This window comes from Galeopterus variegatus, unplaced genomic scaffold (genome assembly GCF_000696425.1).
Source record: "Galeopterus variegatus unplaced genomic scaffold, G_variegatus-3.0.2 Scaffold3995, whole genome shotgun sequence".
Classification (NCBI taxonomy): domain Eukaryota; kingdom Metazoa; phylum Chordata; class Mammalia; order Dermoptera; family Cynocephalidae; genus Galeopterus; species Galeopterus variegatus.
In genome coordinates, this window is record NW_007730106.1 from 124,583 (window position 1) to 143,761 (window position 19,179).

The window sequence follows — 19,179 nt, forward strand, 5'->3', positions numbered from 1 at the left end:
AGTGATGTTCAGCTGTACAGAGCATCAGCTGAGTAGGGCCTGAGACTTCTTAGGTTACAACGTTGGGTTGAATTGCTTTCTGCTTACAAAGGTAAAAAGTTTTAAATTTGTATTAGAAATATTCCCATCCAAAATAATTGATATTGTTCACCTTTTGAAAATTGAACTAAGTTTTCTGCTATCCAGCATGCCTTATTCCTTATAATTTTCAGATGCCTTTTTGAGTTGTTACTCTAGTTCTTATTTTTCAAAGCAAAGAGGGTAAAGGTAAATTTCTACTTTCCATGTCCTAAAATTATATTTGAGACAGGATATAAGGCTTGATTCATCTTTAAACCAGGAGCGAATGATTTCCAACTTTTCCAAGTGTTCGTAAAGGAAGGCAGGCATGCAAAGCTTTTCTGCCAAGGTCAAGATCATGGTGTTGATACAGTCACAAATGGGCTATGGGCCTTTTTGCCTAAATCCTTCAAACAGTGAAAGCAGGAAAAGAATTTCTTAGGTTATAAACTTACCTTTTCGGGCCAACCCCGTGGCTCACTCAGGAGAGTGTGGCACTGGGAGTGCAGTGGCGCTCCCGCCGCGGGTTCGGATCCTATATGGGGATGGCCGGTGTGCTCGCTGGCTGAGCGCGGTGCAGGCGACACCAAGCCAAGGGTTGCGATCCCCTTACCGGTGACCAAAAAAAAAAATAATAATAAATAAATAAATAAATAAACTTACCTATTCACATAATATTAATTAATTAATTAATTAATTAATTAATTTATTTATTTATCCCCCCCCCCCCTTTTTTTTTTTTTTTTTTTTTTTTTTTTCCATCCTATAAGAAGAAATGTAAGGATTAAGTAATTTATAAAATATACTAGGGTACTTCAAAAAGTTCATGGAAAGATTCATAATTATCTTTTAATTCTATTTTTCTATGAACTTTTTGAAGTACTCTTGTGTAAGTACTCAGGCCTTGCCCAACTAGAAGACCAAAAACCACCCAGAAAGCAAACCACCTTCACTCATAACACCACCACCATCACCTGCCCCTACTTCTACTGGAAGGCAATGCTTTAGGACAAATGTTTGGTGGTCCCTTTTGTATAATCTGCTTGTCATACCATCTTTACCTTGTTATTTTCTATATGAGTAGCAGTTACCTTTCTACTCCTTTCACTTTAGACAGTTCACTCCTACTCTTGGAGATCATAGAGATTGTGGTAGAATGGAAAGAGTGCTGGACTAGGAGTCATGAAACCACAAGTTTAGTTCCAGTTTTGCTTCTGATTAGCTCTGAGGTCATTTCTCTGGGTCTCAACATCAACTGTCAAAATGATCTGTATAGCCCCTCCCATCTTCGTCTTACTAATTCTTTGATATTTCATCTATTTTTAAATCGCTGTCACCAGGATTTTGGAAAAAGGATAAAGTTGGGTTATTTCTCTTGGTATAGTGTTTCTCAAATTTTAATGAACATAGAATGACCTGGGGAAGTTGAAAATATGGATTTCCAGGTTCTAGTCCCAGGTATCTGAATAATATTTTAACAAGCATCCCAGATGATTCTGATGTAGATCACAACCCCCAAAATACTGTCCTAGTAGGTTCCAAATATGGCCCAATATTTTTCTTAGTTTATTATGGAGAGACTCAGAGCCAGATATTGTATTTTTATTATAAACTAAAAATATGACTGTCATGTAGTTGTAGCAGAAATGGATAGTAAAAATGAAAGTTGATATCCTTTGGAGTTGGTTTGAAAGCCTTAACAGTTTTGTTTTAAAATGCCTTCATGTGCTGATATTCTCAAGTCATTCATTCCTGTGACTAGCTAATTTTATAGTATTGTCTAGAGGAGAATATGATTAGTACTTTATTCTAGATATTAAAGCAAGGATGGTGGGGGGTGGAGGAGGGTAGAGTCCCTATTGGTTTTTTCCTCATCTAAGAATGCACTAGTTTGACTATTTTCCATTCAGTTGAAAGGAACTTACTTAATAGTATTTGTGTAAAAGTGTCATGGTACCACTGCAGGTATTAATCCCAAGAAAATCATTGAGTTTGAAAACTCATTTTCTAACTACTTAGCTTAATATTGGTATTATTTCTTTTTTTTTTTTTTTTTCCTTTTTGTCTTTTTTCGAGTCCGGCAACAGATCGCAACCCTCAGGGTCGCGCCCATACCGGACCCGGACCAGGACCGGCAATGGGATCGCAACCCTCGGTGCTGCTCCCACACCTCGCTCAGCCAGCCCATACCGGACCCGGACCGGGACCGGCAATGGGATCGCAACCCTCGGTGCTGCTCCCACACCTCGCTCAGCCAGTGAGCGGGAACCGGTCTGTATGTGGGATCCGAACCCTCGGCGGGAGCGCCACCACACTCCAAAGCGGCGCACTGTAGCAGTGTGCCACCGGGCCAGCCCCTATATTGGTATTATTTCTTAAGATTAAGTATTCATCCCCTGTCTTTGGGAGGACTGTGGAATTTCCATTCTTGAGGTAAATACCTTGCTGTTTTCCATTTACTTCCTCACATGTCAAATAGATTTGTTAGTTTGTTCTTCTGTTTCCTGGGATGTAGCCTTCACATGTTGTTTGAGGAAATCTGTCTGAGGCAGATTCTCTTTTGGGTGGGGGCGGGGGGGGGGGGGCTGGGATAGGGATTGAATCCTGGTCTTTGGTGTCAGCACCATGATCTAACCAACTGAACTAACCAGCCAGCCTGACTCTCCTTTTTATAATATGACAGGCGTATTCTTCCCCCCACCCCCTCCCTTGAGAATCTGAAAGCATTTACTAGCGAGTAGTAGTTAGATTCTTCCTCTTTAAACTGGGTAACTTTGTATATAATTTTCCTTTCACATGTAGTATTGCCTTTGATTTGGATACGCAAACCCTGAAAGCAGGTTTTTCTTCTCTTGATTTAAGCCCAGTGTGAGCAAGATAGCTCTACATGACTACTTTGTTACTTAGGCAGGGTTGGCAAATATGCTGGGCTGCTGTTCTCTTTCTGTACTGTCACTGCCTTTAGCAGACATCACTAAATGGTCACCACATTCTTACTGAACCAGTCTTAGAATCAGCAGCAGAGCTCTAGGCATCTGCTACATTTGCCCAACATTAGGCATCTCTAATTGTCTGTTAGTTGATATCTTTTTTACTCTTTTTTATAACCCATAAACACTGGATATATCTTACTTATAGCCATTAGTTCCTTGGGAAGACCAAGACAAAAGGAATAAACAACAGCAGATTTTCTTTTCCTTTTTTTTTTTTGCCCCAGTTTTATTGTGGTACGATTGACAAATAGAACTGTATAAATTTAAAGTGTACAATGTGACAATTTTATATATGTATGTACTGTGAAATGATTACCTCAGTCAAGGTAATTAACACAACTGTCATCGCATAGTGACCTTTTTTGTGTGTGTGATGAGAACATTTGATCTACTCTTTTAAGCACATTTCAAGTATGTAACAGTATTGGTAACTATAGTCACCATACAGTACATCAGATCCCCAGAATTTATTCATCTTATAACTGAAAGTTTGTACCCTTAGACCATTATCTCCCCATTTCCTTATCCCCACAGCCCCTGGTGACCACCATTCTACTCTCAGTTTCTGTGAGTTTGACTTTTTTAGATTCCATGTATAAGTGAAAACATGAAGTATTTTTCTTTCTCTATCTGACTTATTTCATTTAGCATAATGCCCTTGGGTTCATCCATCTTGTCACAGATGACAGGATTTCCTTCTTTTTTATGACTGAATAATATTCTGTTGTGTGTGTGTGTGTATATATATATATATATATATATATATATATATATATATACCATTTTTTCTTTATCCATTCATTCATTGACATATACTTAGGTTGTTTCCGTGTTTTGGTTGTTGTGAATAATGCTGCAGTGAACATGGGAGTATAGATATCTCTCTGATCTACTGATTTTATTTCCTTTGGATATATACCTGGAACTGGGCTTGATGGATCATATGGTAGTTCTATTTTTAATATTTTGAGTAACCTCCATACTGTTTTCCATAATGGCTGTACCAATTTACATTCCTTCCAATAGTGCACAAAGGTTTCCTTTTTTCCACATCCTTGCCAACATTTATTATCTTGATTTGATAATAGCCATCCTAACAGGTGTGAGGGGATATCTAACTGTAGTTTTGATTTACATTTCCCTGATGATTAGTGATATACTGTTTTCCATAATGGCTGTACCAATTTACATTCCTTCCAATAGTGCACAAAGGTTTCCTTTTTTCCACATCTTTGCCAACATTTATTATCTTGATTTGATAATAGCCATCGTAACAGGTGTGAGGGGATATCTAACTGTAGTTTTGATTTACATTTCCCTGATGATTAGTGATGTTGAGCATCTTTTATGTACCTGTTGGCCAGTTATAAACAGCAGTTTTCATAAGTGTCAGGTAAAGTGTGCTCTTCAGAACTGTTGTTTGTAAAGCATTCAGGTAGCATTTACTGGTAAGCTGATTGTTTTGTAGGATAGAGAGAGACTGCCAGTTCCAGCTTTTGCTATAGCTCTGTCTGGGAAGAATGCCATTCTCACTGCTTCTTTGGAAAGCCTTTAACCTACAGGTGGCTATCTATTTTTTCACATGCTTTTTATTCCATCATTTAAAAAACGTTTTTGAAGATCTTAATGTTAGGACACAGGTCAAGTGTAAATAAGACATAGCCTTGGCATAAGGAACTCAGAGTATATATACAGAGAGACAGATAGATAAACGAGTCCTGTAATAGATGATGTGTATTGAGTAAGATGGGGGGAAGGAAGGCTAAAAGGTGCAAGGGGCACAGCATTGCAAAGAAGTGATGTTGGTGCTGAATCTTAAAGGATGAGCAGGAGTTCATCATTTTATAGCCTCCACTTCATCACTTCCCCAGTAGAAGAGGAGGAAAGGATGTTCACAGGCAGGATGGTTAGAGCTTATCCTTTTGGTTTGAATTGTAAAATTCTTAAGGGTTAGGATTACATGGGATTTAAACTAAATTTCTGGGTAGTATTTTATGTTGATAGCACCTTCATTTGTTTTAAACTCTTTTCAACCCTGTTTTCCAGGAACCCGAATCATTTATGATCGAAAGTTTCTGTTGGATCGCCGCAATTCTCCCATGGCTCAGACCCCACCCTGCCATCTGCCCAATATCCCAGGAGTCACTAGCCCTGGCACCTTAATTGAAGACTCCAAAGTAGAAGTAAACAATTTGAACAACTTGAACAATCATGACAGGAAGCATGCAGTTGGTAAGAGAATGCTAGTGTTGGGCACCAAGAAGGTTGCTCTGGGAATTTGAATGTCATTTTGCTGTAGGTTGAAAAAATGTTGATGCTTCAGTATAAATGATGTTCTGTTGTATGTCTCTAAGGTTTTTCCTCCCTCTCCAAAGATTTATGGAAATGCTGTAGAAACCCTGAGTTCTAAATCATAATCACATCTAATCTAGTTGGTGGGGGAAAAGAATCAAAAATCAGGGAATGGTAAACTCTGAAGGTGACTCCTTGAACCATTCCTTACGGACTGCCTGACCTACGCTTTATTGGACATAGGATCACGCTCACACACACATGCACACAGAAGACAAAACAGAATTTTATAGCCCCCATTTCCATCATCTTCAGGCAGTAGACCTTGTTTCTTACAAGAAGAATGTCCTTTTATGGTGTGAGGAAAAGCAGTCTGGTTTGTTTCCCCTATTTTTCAGAACTGCCTATAATTATATAAATACTCGCCTACACACACTGAGAGACACACACGCTGTACTAATGAGTCATCTTTATCTCCGTAGAAGCAGAATAATGAGGTGGAAATGGCCAGCTCTTGAAATACACCTCAGGGGTTGTGCTTGGAGGCCCTTGGATGTGAGCCAGCATTCTGCTTCCTCAAATTCCAAATGAGTTTTTAATGGATAAAGTGTCCATTCAGAGCAGGACCAAAGTTCAAAATCTCCAGACAAGTGTACTCACCTGAGAGAAGGCAAAGAGCTCCCTAGGAGTTGCTGTTTGGTCAACTTGTGGACAGAGAGACCCTGGGAGAGTTTTAACTTGTGTTTTTTTCACCAAAAACTCCTCTCCATGGGTGGTGTGACTTGCATTTTTCTTTTCCAGATTAAAAAGATCAACCAAAGCAAAGCAGAATAATTGTTTCAAGGCAGCAGAGAATGGGACAGTTTAAATTATTTTTTGACTCTTGTGTAGTTGGAATGACACTTAAAACTGTTTTACTTTTCCTTTTTGTGCTAAACTTTTCATTTTACTCAACCTAACCAGGGGATGATGCTCAGTTTGAGATGGATATCTGACTCTCCTGCAAGGATTAGAAGAAAAGCAGCAACGCCGATACCTGTGTGTACCTGATTTGGCCAATAGGATCAACAATGAAAAGACAGAAGAGGCAGTACCAGCAGTCTTCATTGCGGTCTCCACCTTCCCTTTTCCTTTGGGTGCCAAATAGTGGGAAGAAGAGCTTCATCTGACCATTTCCTCTCCCTGTTTTCTGTTCTTCTTCCAAGTTAAACAGATTAGATTGATTGAAGGCCCTTGGTGTATTTCTGTAGAGCTAAGCAGCTCATAGAGGAAAACGGTTAAATTCTGGCTTCTCTGATCATTTTTCTATTGAGAACCACCTCTTGCCCTCTCAAATGTATCCCAAATCAAGTGTCAATCTACCAACAACTGCCTGACTGGGAAGTCTGGGGAAGGAATAAGAGGTTTGGTGGGTTCAGCATTGTTCATTTTTTTATCCTCTTTCTCTCCTCCCTTTATCCCACCTGTGGTTAAATGCTGCAAGAGTATGTGTTTGGAGTCTTTAAAACCATTGGCGGAAATGATAAACAAAATGAGTTGCTTTCCCTTTTACCTTAAGGTATTTGTCCTTAAGGACAGAGCATAGTTTGTGCAACTCTGGTAGCATTTCCCTATGACACCATTTTGAGGTCTGCTTCCCCTCTTTCCTCTGGGAGGAATGTTTTCTGTCTTTGGTATTATAGTTTATCTTCCCATTCCTTTACTTAGCATGTTTGTGCAGATATTTTTATTTTATTTAATGTTTTTGGTGTCTGGCTGGCACAGGGATCCGAACCCTTGACCTTGGTGTTATCAGCACCATGCTCTAACTAACTGAGCTAATCAGCCAGCTCCTATACAGGTATTTCTAAACTCTCTACATTAGAAGGGAGCTCTCAGTAACCAGCTATTCTTTGCTGTTCTTCTGCCATTCCTCCCCATTTGCATCTTGTTGCTGGCAGAGTCCTCTTGTACTCTGAGATATCTAGGGGATTTTGTCTGCTCCCAGAGTAGGTTCATACTGAGTAATATAGACACTTCAGCCTCCACTTGGTGAATAAGGCCTGATCATAGCATTCTGCCAGATAATACCTAAGAATGACCTCTGAAGAGCGTTGATCCATTTGAGTACCCAGTCTCAGTAGTCACTGTTTTTAAATTCAGTGAACATTGTGATATTTGTTGTTTCAGATTGTAGTTTCTTCTATTTTGATTTTAAAGTTGACTTTCAGAATGTTCTTGGAAAAGAACTGCATTTTTTTCCTTTGTGGATCTGCTTTGTTCGGCTGCTGGGATAGATAAGCATGGGCTTAAAAATATGTCCTTCCCAGTTTTCTTGCCTTTCCCATTGTACTATGAATTTTCCCTTTCTTTTCTTCTCTCCTTCCATCTCTCCGTCCTTTTTCTTCCTTTTTCTCTGCCAGGCCATTTTTCAAATTTATATCAAAGATACCTCACGTGTTGGTATCTGATAATATCTGTCAGTCCTCTTATCTGAGGAGTGACTTTTTATTTTTAAGATGACTACAGACCTATTTTTAGATATGTTTTCAGTACAATTTTGAACAGCAACTTTTTAATTAAACATCTTCCAGTGTTAGGAAAGTGAGAAATGTCCGTAGACGGGTCTGCTGTTCTGTGTCACCATCTTTCGTCTCCCCAACTCCTTCCCCCTCTAGTTTTGGGTGTGCATGTTTGGAGTTTGTAGTGGGTGGTTTATAAAACTGGACCATTCTGCCTTGCTATGCATTTTATGAAAGCCTCTTTCTTATCCCTTACCCCTTTGCTTTTTCCTTTGCCCTTCTGCACACCCCACTCTCCTGGAACTATTGACTGGCTCAATAATCCCGGGAAAGTGACTCACCTAGTAGAAAGACTAATGCATTCATCCCTCATAGAAAGACAAGTAAAGTAGTCTCTGGCGTCCTGGGAATTTCTGGTTGGATTTGGTGTCCCAAACCCTCTCATTAAGAGATCAGATCCCAGGATGAGAGGAACAGGCCAATTGGCTAAGAAAAAAAGCTGTTTGTTTTTCTTTTGAACTATGAAAAAGACCCTGTTTGTGAATACATTTCAGAAAAAGGAGAGGAAGGACGTCTGTGGAACTTTGTTGTTTTCTGCTACAAAATGTGAATAGTTCAGAGTGAAAATCTTTTGTGATGGTTGATGTCTCAGGAATAAGCTGGATCTCCAATGTTTTGGGGATGCTTTGAGTCAAAAATCGATAATCAGAAAAATATTTTTTGTTTGTTTGTTTAATGTATCCCTGTTCTGATTTTAATTAAACTCCAAATTTTGCTTTATAAACTCTTGGGAAAACTTAAGTTGTGCTGTAATTTTCCTAAAAAGCTTGTTCAGGACCTCTTTTTAGCTTGGGGAGTTTGATTCTTTGGGAGTGAAGCTTTTTAGTCTTCATGCACTGTCCTTGGCATCCTGTGGAATCTGACGCCAAAGAGCAGCTAGTCAGTCTATCAGTGAGCAGAAGAGTGTACTCTTCTTGATCTTTATTGATATATGAAAACTTGGCTTCCTCACTGAACAATGAGGAATGGATTTAAAACATGGGAGCTTGAGTAGTATCAAGATACCATTTTCCCTTTTTGCTCCATCTTGGGGAACTTCTGCACAGGCCTTCTAATCACAGGATGTTTCTAGTATTTCCTGGTAGTGTCAGCTGTATAATACAGCATATAATACAGCAGCTGCCCAATCCCTTACCCTTCTTTGCAAGGACCTCCTTACTGCTTTGTGCAGTTCTTTTCTGGAGGCCACTGTTACTAGAGGTAATCAGCATTTTAAAAATAATTTCACAAAGCAAGAGATAAACTTCCAACAGATGACACCTTTGTGTCATGCCTCACAGAATTGTTTTCAGAGCAAGCCAGAATCCAGTAGGTGGTTTACCCCTGGATATTTGGAAGGAACCTCATAGAAGAGAAGCCCTAAATGAATATTGTATCCTGTCTTTTTCTTGGGGAGGAACACCTTTAGTTAACCATTTGAGTAAGTCTGTTCTTAAAATCTTAGTGACTATTTGTAGTTTTCTTTTTATGAGTAAATCATGTTTCTTTGCTTTTGGAGACAATAAGTCTTAATGAGAGATGATCTCCCTCCATATTACAGCAGGAGACACACATTGTCATGGTTCTCCCTTCTTTATAGTATGGTTTATTGAGTTTACCGTGTCCTATATTCTGTTTAAATAGGTATAATGTTCTCAAGAGCACAGTTGTAGAGAAGCTAGCTTCCAGGAATTGGGCTTCCAAGCCAAGAGTTCTGTCCTTCCACTTCCACCTGTATTAGTTATTTATTGCTATGTAACAAATTACCCCCAAATTTAATATCTTAAAATAGCAAGCTATCTGTCAGTTGCTGTGGGTTAGGAATTTGGGAGCACTTAGCATGATGGTTCCAACATGGGGTATCATAAAGTCGGTCTGATGTGGTCAGGGGCTTCTGTCATTTGGAGCTGGAGAATCCACTTCCAGGCTTCCTCTTTGTGGCTACAGGCAGGATGCCTCCGTTTCTCCCTACATGGGTATCTCCATAGAGTAGCATGAGTGTCTTCACATGATGGTAGCTGGCTCCCTCTGAGCAACTGATCACAGAAAGGGGTGCAGGGCGAGGAGAAAGCTGCAGTGCCTTTTATGACATTGTCTCTGAAAGTACACACCATCACTTACTCTGTTCTTTGGAAGCAAGCCACTTAGCCCAGACTACGTTCAAGGAGAGGAATTACATCTCCTCCCCTCTTGAATGGAGCAGTATCAAAGAATTTGTGGACATATCTTAAAACCACCACATCCCCAACAAAAGATGAAAACAGATCAATAGGGAGGTAGGTTTAATCTAAGTGATATGCTGAGAGATATATTGCTACCAAAAACAATTCTCTATGATGTGCATCACTAGACTGAGAGAGAAGATGGACTTTCTCCCTTTCCCCCAAGCTACCTGCTGGTTTTAAGAGGGGTAACAGAAATGGAAATTTCCAGAAGTATATCTATACATCTGCCTGACTACTAGCAGCTAAAAGGATGCTTATTTACAAGTCCTAGACTTGGTGTCTCTAAGACTCAATTACCACTTTTAATTTCCCTTAGCCACAAATTGACAAAGAAATGGAATTGGGGCCTTCCAGCTGAGCCACTAAAGCTGTATTAATTGGAGTGGGGATTGTCAAGCAAAGGGAGGAAACATGAACTAGATGTTAGGTTGTTGAGCTGAAGACAAGAAAGCAGTTTAGATTCAGGGTGAAATAGATTTTCAGGAAGCCAGGTCCCCACAGAGTCAGTGCTTGGTGCCTGGTCTCTCAGCTACATCAGCATAAACAATCTTGGGTCAGGTTTCTTCCCTAAGAAGCAACTTCTCAATAAAATAGGAAACACCTGAGAATTACAAGTGCCTGTCTGTTTGACTGCTCCTTTAAATCCAGTGTGCAGTTACCTCTGTGTGCCCATCTTGTCCTGGACTTCTCTATGGAAATGTGTTCTTAAGGAGAACCAGTCTTGTCTTCACCTGTCAGTTCAACACATTTTTAGTGAATGGCTGCTGTGGGTTTCGGACACCCATTCCCAACCGAGTCTTTAGCGATTTCAGACATCTTAAAGATGCAAATTCTTGTTTGAGTTTAAGCTCTGCCCCTTCCCAGCATTTTCATATCAGTAGCCTTGCTTGCTTTAGAGTATAATCGAAGAAGTATTGCTGCTGAGGCAGCTATGAGAAAAGGGTACTTCTTCCAGAAGTAAAGAATTCATCTTTAAAGGACCTTGTTTTTCCTTCTGATTTTGAGGGGGAGTCAAAAAAGATGGTATTTTATTTTTTTGCTTCTTGGATTACCAGCCCTTTAGGACTCTCATACCTTACCTTCCCAGTTCAAACACTGTTAACATCCTCCATTTCCATTTGATTACAACCTGCTACATGTATGGGTTGCATACTTGCCCGCCCATCCCACCCCTTACTTAGTGCATTGTTCAGTGGGTTATAGAGAGTGCCACTTTTAAGTCAAGGCCCCTAGTGTAAGGGGCTCAGCATGTTAGCAGCAGTATCCTAGAGACGGAATCTCTTTCTGTTCTCCCAATCTTGGATACCAGCTGCCTGAAGCCAGGACCCTCAACCCTTTGTGCTCCCCTTTAGAGAGGGGGCCCCACTGTCTTTGGTTCAAAACTGTCCCTTCTTGGCATATTTTCTGGACTACATGCACATGGGCAGCTATTTATTAATCTGTGAAACCCAATCATTTACCTACTCATAACATCTGGGAGGGAGCTAGTATTTGTTTTAAAGAAACATTGTATCTTTGGGAGGGAAATTTCTGTCTGGACTTTAAGGGGGATGTAGTTACCCCCACAGTTCTTTACCCCTCAGCTTTTAATAAAAGATGAAATCAGATCCTGATGTAGTTGGGTCACAGTTCTCTAGACTGCTTACACCCAGGGGCATATCCTGTCTTAGCAATGACTTCCAGTTTAGCTGTGGAGTTTGAGGTTAACTCACAGAAATGTCTTACTGAAGACTCTAAGGATGGTTGATACAACTTGTTTTGACAATTAATCATTCAAAACACCTTTCCCACCCTCTGGAATTTAAATTTCTCTAGTTCAGTCCTGGAAGTTGGTACCTTTGGGCAAAGCTTAGATTTAGGAGACTTGAGTCCTTGTTCAGATGGTCTTTGCTTATTAGCTTCTGTCTGCAGCCCTAGCAGTCCAATATTGTATGTCATGGATACCCAATGGAAAATATTAGATGAAACTCACTTCCCAGGGTATTTAAACTCTCACTCTGCCACCTTTCTAAGGGTGGGAGGCTGGCAGAGATGCTGCAACGCTTGATAATCATTTGGTCACATTGAGACTTCCAAAGGGCACTCTTGCTGGTGCTTGAAACCAAAATTCCTGGACACATAAAACTTAAAGAATTTCATGGATCTAGCACAGAATATCTGTTCTTGTAAACCCTTCCTCTCCATCTTGATCTTTTTTGGGAAAAAAAAATCAGCCAGGCCAAGGGTAATTTTTACTGGAAACCAGGGGAGTAGGGGATGAACACTAGTGTGGAGCTGAGGGGCGAGTTGTGTGAGCTATCCTGCTCCTACTTTGTCCAAATCAGAGTCCCGCACGCCAGTGCCTTTCCTTCACCTGCAGATGGGGCCCATCTCTTTCCACCTGGGTGAGGAGACCCTCTACAACCCCAGGGGAAAACCTTAAAGAAGGTGTCTTGAAGAGCCCAGAGGACACTCACATATTCAGATGTCCATTTTAAGCATCTTTAAAATATTTTTAAAAAAGAAATAAGCCCTTCCCTGTCAAGTGCCACCAATGGCCCAGTTCAGTCCATTCTGAATGGAAAAGTGGAGACTACCAGCACTTTCCTTGGCCTTTTCTTTTTCTCCCTTCATATGTTGTTCCCTCACCCCTCCTGTCCATTTCACTGTTGTGGGTGGATAGCAGAGGGTACTGTGCGGTCCTTGAGGCAATCCTGTGTGATTCCATGATCATTTGTTTTTTTTAAACATCCTTCCAAACCAGCAGGTGTTTGGAAATTAGGGAAAAAACTAAATTCTCACCAATGGTTGCTGTTACAGTTAAATCAATAAAGATCTTGAGTATCAACTTGGTGTTTCAATTTTTAAAAAAAAGTTTCAGGTGAAATCCTGTTGAGAATTATTCCACATTTGGGAGTCTTGGCTGGTGGGGAAGATGGGCAAAGTAGTTGGCCGCTTCTTTCATCAGTTCTCAACATTTATGGAGCACTTACTTTGTCAGTCTGGCCCTGTATATGTAGGGAGATGATGTTACCTTTCCTCAAGAGCAAGACCCTGGTCCTGTGCTCAGGAGCTTGGAGGTGAATGTGTGTATGCTGGGCTGAACACCCAAAGAGGCCCTTCTTAGGTACCAGTCTTGAGGAAGCTCAAACAGCAGCTTTTCCTTTCTGAAGAGGAGCTGTGTGTGCCCCTCAGGAGCACTTGTTAGACACTGTCATGTCTGATGTCTTAAACTAGGCTGTGCCACATGAACATCAGATACCACGCTATTAACTCACCAAGTCTCATATTATTGAGAACAAGAACTCTGCCCTTTCATATTTTAGACATTGCAAAGAGGTCCATAGAATAAGACTGGACTTGAGGAAGTTTTCCCATCAGGAGAGTGTAAAGGTTTAGGGCGCATGCTTTGGAATCAGGTGACTTCAATTCCAGCTGTGCTACTTGGTAGCCACAATACCTCCAGCGGGATTCTAAATCCCTTAGCCTCAGTTGTCTCTAAACCAGGGTTAAGAAATAACTTCTAGGTTGTTGTGAGGCTCCGGTAAGATCATGGAGAACACTTAGCCCAGTGCCTGATACATCAAGAGTTCAATAATGGTAGTTCGTATTAAAGGGCTCAAGCACAGCCTCTGGTTGTTCAGGTGGGTCTCCTTTTTCCTCAACGTGTGCAGTTTTGGGGTAGAGTGGGCTTGACCACTGCAGCTTCTCCCTAGTTGTGGGACTGCTAGACGGTCTAAAGGATCTCTTTAAGGGAAGATGGGGCCAGAACAACCTTGAAAGCACTTTCATACATCCTTTTCTCTGCCGCAAAGGCAATTTAAGATACAGGGATATGGATCTTACTGCTAATAAAAAGGGAAGTTTTTCAAGAATAGAGATAAACCCGGAGTTATGGTGCTAGCTGAGGGTCACAACCACTTCCCACATATCTATGTATCCTGTGCTTCTGCTTCTCTCCTCTTACAATGTCTCTTTTCTCCACTCCTACCTACTGCCAGGCCCACCTACTTCCCCAGCCAAGGAAAGTAATGCATCCAACTTTTCCCACTCACAGCTACAACAACTTTGAGGAACAAGAGACCTTTGCTTTGAGAGCAAGGTAAATAACTGACTATTCTGTTAAAAACCCAGGTTCAGACAGGGCAAAGTTTTCAGAGGCAGTATTTCCTGACTTACAAAGCCTCAGCAAGCACACAGGGTCCAGAGCATGGAGCTGTTCCCTAGGCTCTTGTAGGTAGGCTTTGCCCCAGTTACTTCTGACCAGACAGCAGAATGACCCTGCTGCCCATGTAGCAAGGCTCAGCAAAATAGTTTCACTACTTTGTGCCTGCGTCTTCTGCTTGACATGAGGCAATGCCTTATCAGGGAGGTTTGTTCTCTTGAGTCAATAGAGCTACCAAGTATAAACACTCCCACAACTGTGGCCACAAATAACTTGACCTGTCACTTTCCTGGCCCCAGCCATGTAATAACTGTTGAGCACCTACTTAGTAAAGATACTGTAAAGACCTGGGATGGGATTTTCACTGGAAAACCTTAAAGAAGGTGTCTTGAAGAGCCCAGAGGACACTCACATATTCAGATGTCCATTTTAAGCATCTTTAAAATATTTTTAAAAAAGAAATAAGCCCTTCCCTGTCAAGTGCCACCAATGGCCCAGTTCAATCCATTCTGAATGGAAAAGTGGAGACTACCAGCACTTTCCTTGGCCTTTTCTTTTTCTCCCTTCATATGTTGTTCCCTCACCCCTCCTGTCCATTTCACTGTTGTGGGTGGATAGCAGAGGGTACTGTGCGGTCCTTGAGGCAATCCTGTGTGATTCCATGATCATTTGTTTTTTTTAAACATCCTTCCAAACCAGCAGGTGTTTGGAAATTAGGGAAAAAACTAAATTCTCACCAATGGTTGCTGTTACAGTTAAATCAATAAAGATCTTGAGTATCAACTTGGTGTTTCAATTTTTAAAAAAAAGTTTCAGGTGAAATCCTGTTGAGAATTATTCCACATTTGGGAGTCTTGGCTGGTGGGGAAGATGGGCAAAGTAGTTGGCCGCTTCTTTCATCAGTTCTCAACATTTATGGAGCACTTACTTTGTCAGTCTGGCCCTGTATATGTAGGGAGATGATGTTACCTTTCCTCAAGAGCAAGACCCTGGTCCTGTGCTCAGGAGCTTGGAGGTGAATGTGTGTATGCTGGGCTGAACACCCAAAGAGGCCCTTCTTAGGTACCAGTCTTGAGGAAGCTCAAACAGCAGCTTTTCCTTTCTGAAGAGGAGCTGTGTGTGCCCCTCAGGAGCACTTGTTAGACACTGTCATGTCTGATGTCTTAAACTAGGCTGTGCCACATGAACATCAGATACCACGCTATTAACTCACCAAGTCTCATATTATTGAGAACAAGAACTCTGCCCTTTCATATTTTAGACATTGCAAAGAGGTCCATAGAATAAGACTGGACCCTTCCAGAGTGCAAGCAAATCCAGCATCCCTCCAGGATCTCATCAGAGGCACCCACATTCTTCCACAACCATGTCTTTATGGTGATCTAGAAGCACTCTGCCATTGTCCACATACAGCATGCTCAGTGGCTTGGTCTTCACTGGGGCACAGCAGGTGGAAGGGACTCGGTGGGGCTGGTAACGTTTCAGCAGACTCTAGAAGGAAGGATGGGAGGGTCAGTTCACATCTCAATGGGCAGGTCAGAATAATATTATTTCTGGGTAAAGAGTAAAGAGTTATAGAGTTAAAATCAGTTTCGGAGTGCAAAAATAGAAGAAAATTGTTTTCAAAAATGAATCAGCATGCCAATATATCATACCTCTAATGTCTAACTTTAGCTCCGTGTTTTTTTTATTTTGCTTTTTAAAACAAATAGCCTTTAAGTAGAAAGATTCTAGAAGTTACATGTGTCTGGATAGAACAGTAGCTAATTTATATGTTCTCCTGTTGTTCTAGTATAGAGTGAATAATAATTTTAAAGATATTCCAAGAAGCTCCTAGTTTAGTTCCAGAAATATGAAGCAGAATAGAGAATCATATGGAAATTCTTGTGGGATTTGTTTTGGTGGCCAGAGAAGGGCAGATAGAGTCAACAGGAGGAAAGGTCACAACACTTTGGCCTTTTGGTACTGGGCCCGGTCCCTGTGGTCTAGCAACATTTTTTCAGATCAGAATAGCAGTTGATTGGGACTATCTGCGTCTCTGTGGTTTCCTCTGAATGTGCTGTAAGTGGGCTGGTGGAATAAGTAGTGCCTGGGGAGGTTCAGGAGGGCCTTTGCCTAGGACAGTACTCTGAGGCCCTGGCCCCACCAAAGCCTCTTTTTCATGAGCTTAGCTCACATGCTCATGCTCCCCAGAGCCCCTGAACCCTGCCTGAGGCTTGGCACAGAAGATTACTGCAGGTCCAAGAGGTCCTCATTTCAGGCTCCAGGGAGTAAAATGAAAACACTTTGGTTTCACAAGACCTTTGAAAGCAGGGTAAGGACACATAATATTGGGACCACCATATGAGGCTCTATTCTGTTTTCTCCTTCTCTTTCTCTTTCCTAACTCACCAGTCCTTCTGTTTTCTCCCTCCACCATGTCCTAAACCTCAGGCTGCTTAGTAGCCCCTGGTGGCAGCCTTTGGCCTTGTCTACTCCTGTGAAGTGTGTAGTCAGTTCCTGTTTTAGGCAGTAATAGTACAGTAGCTGGAACAGCATTATTCCAGCCATGGCCCTGTAAATGCAGCCCCCACTGCATCGGTGAATCCCAGACTTCTAATAGTGATAACACAACATCAAAAATGCCTGTTACCTCCCAACTACTGTACATGCTGTGTGCATATCATCTCATTAACCCTGCTGCATCCCTTTGAAATATGGCATTGCCCTCCCCAATTTACAGGGGGAAAACTGAGGCTTGAGACGGTAAGCAACTTGATCAGTATCACACAGCTGATGAGTCAAACGCAGGCCTATCTATCCCCACAGTCCAGATTTCTTCCTTTCCTAGAATGTCAGGGATGGGAAGGAGCTGAGACCACCTAGTCTATCCCCACCCCCTAATTTTATGAAAGACAAGAAAAAAGTCCCAGGGAAGCAATGTGTTCAAAGTTACCCAATGGGGCACAATTCTATGTAGGCTCTATGAGGATGTTGTGATTGGTCATATCAACATCCCTAGGACTTAGCACAGGATCTGGCATATAGTAGGTGCTTGTACGACTGTGAATGAATGAACACCCTAATTTAACAGTAAAGCTGTCCCTCTGATCTAGCAGCACATCCCCACAGCCTCCTGCTTCCCCTCCCCCCCATGCCTTGGCATCTTACCTGGATGTATGCGTGGTTGGTCGGATGAAACTCCTCCCCAACAGGGTTAGGACACTCGCCCTCGCAGCGATAGGCATTGTACTGTTTGGGGTAGATGATCCAGGAGCCCCAGCCAATCAGATTGAAGTCCACCTGGAACTTGACTTTCCGACACAGTTGACTTCTATCTGGCAAGTGATATCGACGATGCCTCCTGCCCCTCTCGCGGGACAGCTGTCCCTCCTGGGCCCGCCAGGAGCTCTCAGCTTCCCACAACAAGGTGGAGCTGCCCAGCCGTCTCTGCTCCTGAGAGAGGTTGGAGTAGAGCACTAGGAGCCCATCAGTGCTGGGTGGCATCAGGGGCTGCTGCCAGCACTCTCTGGCCAGACTGGACATCTGCTCTTCCAGTTCCCGAGGGTGCTTCAGCCACTTGGAGAGTGGCCTGGTCACCTCTAGGACCATGCTTTCCGAGGAAAAGGTAACCTGGGACAGAGTGACAGTGAACAGGTCCATCCGAAAACGCTCCAGGCAGCCTGCTGTGTTCTGCTCTGCATCTGGCTTCAGCTGGTGGAAGATCTCAATGGTGAGTGGGCCCTCAATGGGGAGGTCCACAGGGCTGGACAGCTGCAGCCGGAGCTCAGCCCATGCAAGATCCTCTTCTTGGCTCAGGAAGGAGAAGTCAAAAGCAAAGGTCCAGTTTTGCCCATCCACCTCCACATCTGGGTGGGAGAAAACCAGGAAGGAAGCAGGATGAGTGGGGGCCTCCCCCAGCCTCAGTCAGTGTGAGGGCCACCAGAGCTCATGCCAGAGCTCTTACCTTGTGTGAATCATCCCTTAACCCTCACCCTAACTCTATGAGCTTGTAATATTTTTGAGTCCATTTTAGAGGAGAGGAAAATTGAGGCTCAGAGAAGTTAAAGGACCTGACCACAGTGTCATTCTTGGAAGGTGACAGAGCCAAGAGGAAACCTGGATCTGCCCAGCTGCAAAACCCAAATTCCAAATCACTGCTCTGCCAATTCCCCTTCAAGATGCCCTCTGCAGCCAGAGAACAATTGGTAAAGGTTGGTTAATTCCATCTCCCTTTTTCCTCCCTCCCCTTACACATGCAGTCTAAGGCAAACCCTGGGCTTCCACTCACCCTGCAATCCTGGTGTAAGCCACCTTCTTGGGGTCTGTTTTCACATTAGAAAAGGTGGCCTGTTTCACAGGCACATCCTCCCTCCCCTTACACATGCAGTCTAAGGCAAACCCTGGGCTTCCACTCACCCTGCAATCCTGGCGTAAGCCACCTTCTTGGGGTCTGTTTTCACATTAGAAAAGGTGGCCTGTTTCACAGGCACATTGAGCTAGAGGTGAGTAGCATGGAAAAGCTTGGTGCTCTCAAGGAGGCACAGGCAATAGAAGCCAAAGACTGGCCACCCTCTCTCCCACCAGTTCCTAAAGAGGGAGGCAGAAACCTCAGGAGTTTTTCAGCAACCTTACAGATAGGTTTCTAAAGGCATTCTAGGCATGACTTTGCAGGGACCTACCTAGCTGTTTTCCACCCAGTGGTCTTTCCTATCTACCTATGGAGCGCTCACCCAGTACTGCCCCACGTCATTCACACACCTGAGGCAGACACACAGATATCACAAACACACACGCACCTAGCTCTGTTCCACCCACCCAAGACAACCAAACCCAAACTGATGAGAAGGGGGTTAGCACATTCCATTGATTTTAATCCTGGATTATTTTCATTTTATGGCTGGGAATAGCACATATTTGTGGACTTTCAGTTCACTTAAAAATGA

General features: G+C 42.4%; 2 protein-coding genes and 1 long non-coding RNA gene across 3 annotated transcripts in view; 1 reads left to right on the top strand and 2 right to left on the bottom strand.

Annotated features, from left to right (window-relative positions):
• The window catches only part of EIF4EBP2 (eukaryotic translation initiation factor 4E binding protein 2), a 28,084-nt gene extending 17,366 nt beyond the window's left edge, over window positions 1-10,718 (top strand). Inside the window, exons 2-3 of the mRNA XM_008586448.1 lie at window positions 5,100-5,285; window positions 6,309-10,718. Of these exons, the coding sequence (XP_008584670.1) occupies window positions 5,100-5,285; window positions 6,309-6,340 (218 nt within the window). The 3' untranslated portion in view covers window positions 6,341-10,718. The remainder of the gene's footprint in view (window positions 1-5,099; window positions 5,286-6,308) is intronic.
• Window positions 10,719-12,385: 1,667 nt separating this feature from the next.
• On the bottom strand, window positions 12,386-15,031 carry LOC103602055. Its single transcript, XR_551502.1, has 2 exons — window positions 14,628-15,031; window positions 12,386-12,527 (listed from the first exon to the last, which is right to left on the bottom strand). It is a non-coding gene; the product is annotated as an uncharacterized LOC103602055 (long non-coding RNA).
• Window positions 15,032-15,549: 518 nt separating this feature from the next.
• Window positions 15,550-19,179, bottom strand: part of NODAL (nodal growth differentiation factor) — a 7,485-nt gene continuing 3,855 nt past the window's right edge. Inside the window, exons 2-3 of the mRNA XM_008586449.1 lie at window positions 17,405-18,102; window positions 15,550-15,745 (exon numbers count right to left, since the gene is read on the bottom strand). Of these exons, the coding sequence (XP_008584671.1) occupies window positions 15,593-15,745; window positions 17,405-18,102 (851 nt within the window). The 3' untranslated portion in view covers window positions 15,550-15,592. The remainder of the gene's footprint in view (window positions 15,746-17,404; window positions 18,103-19,179) is intronic.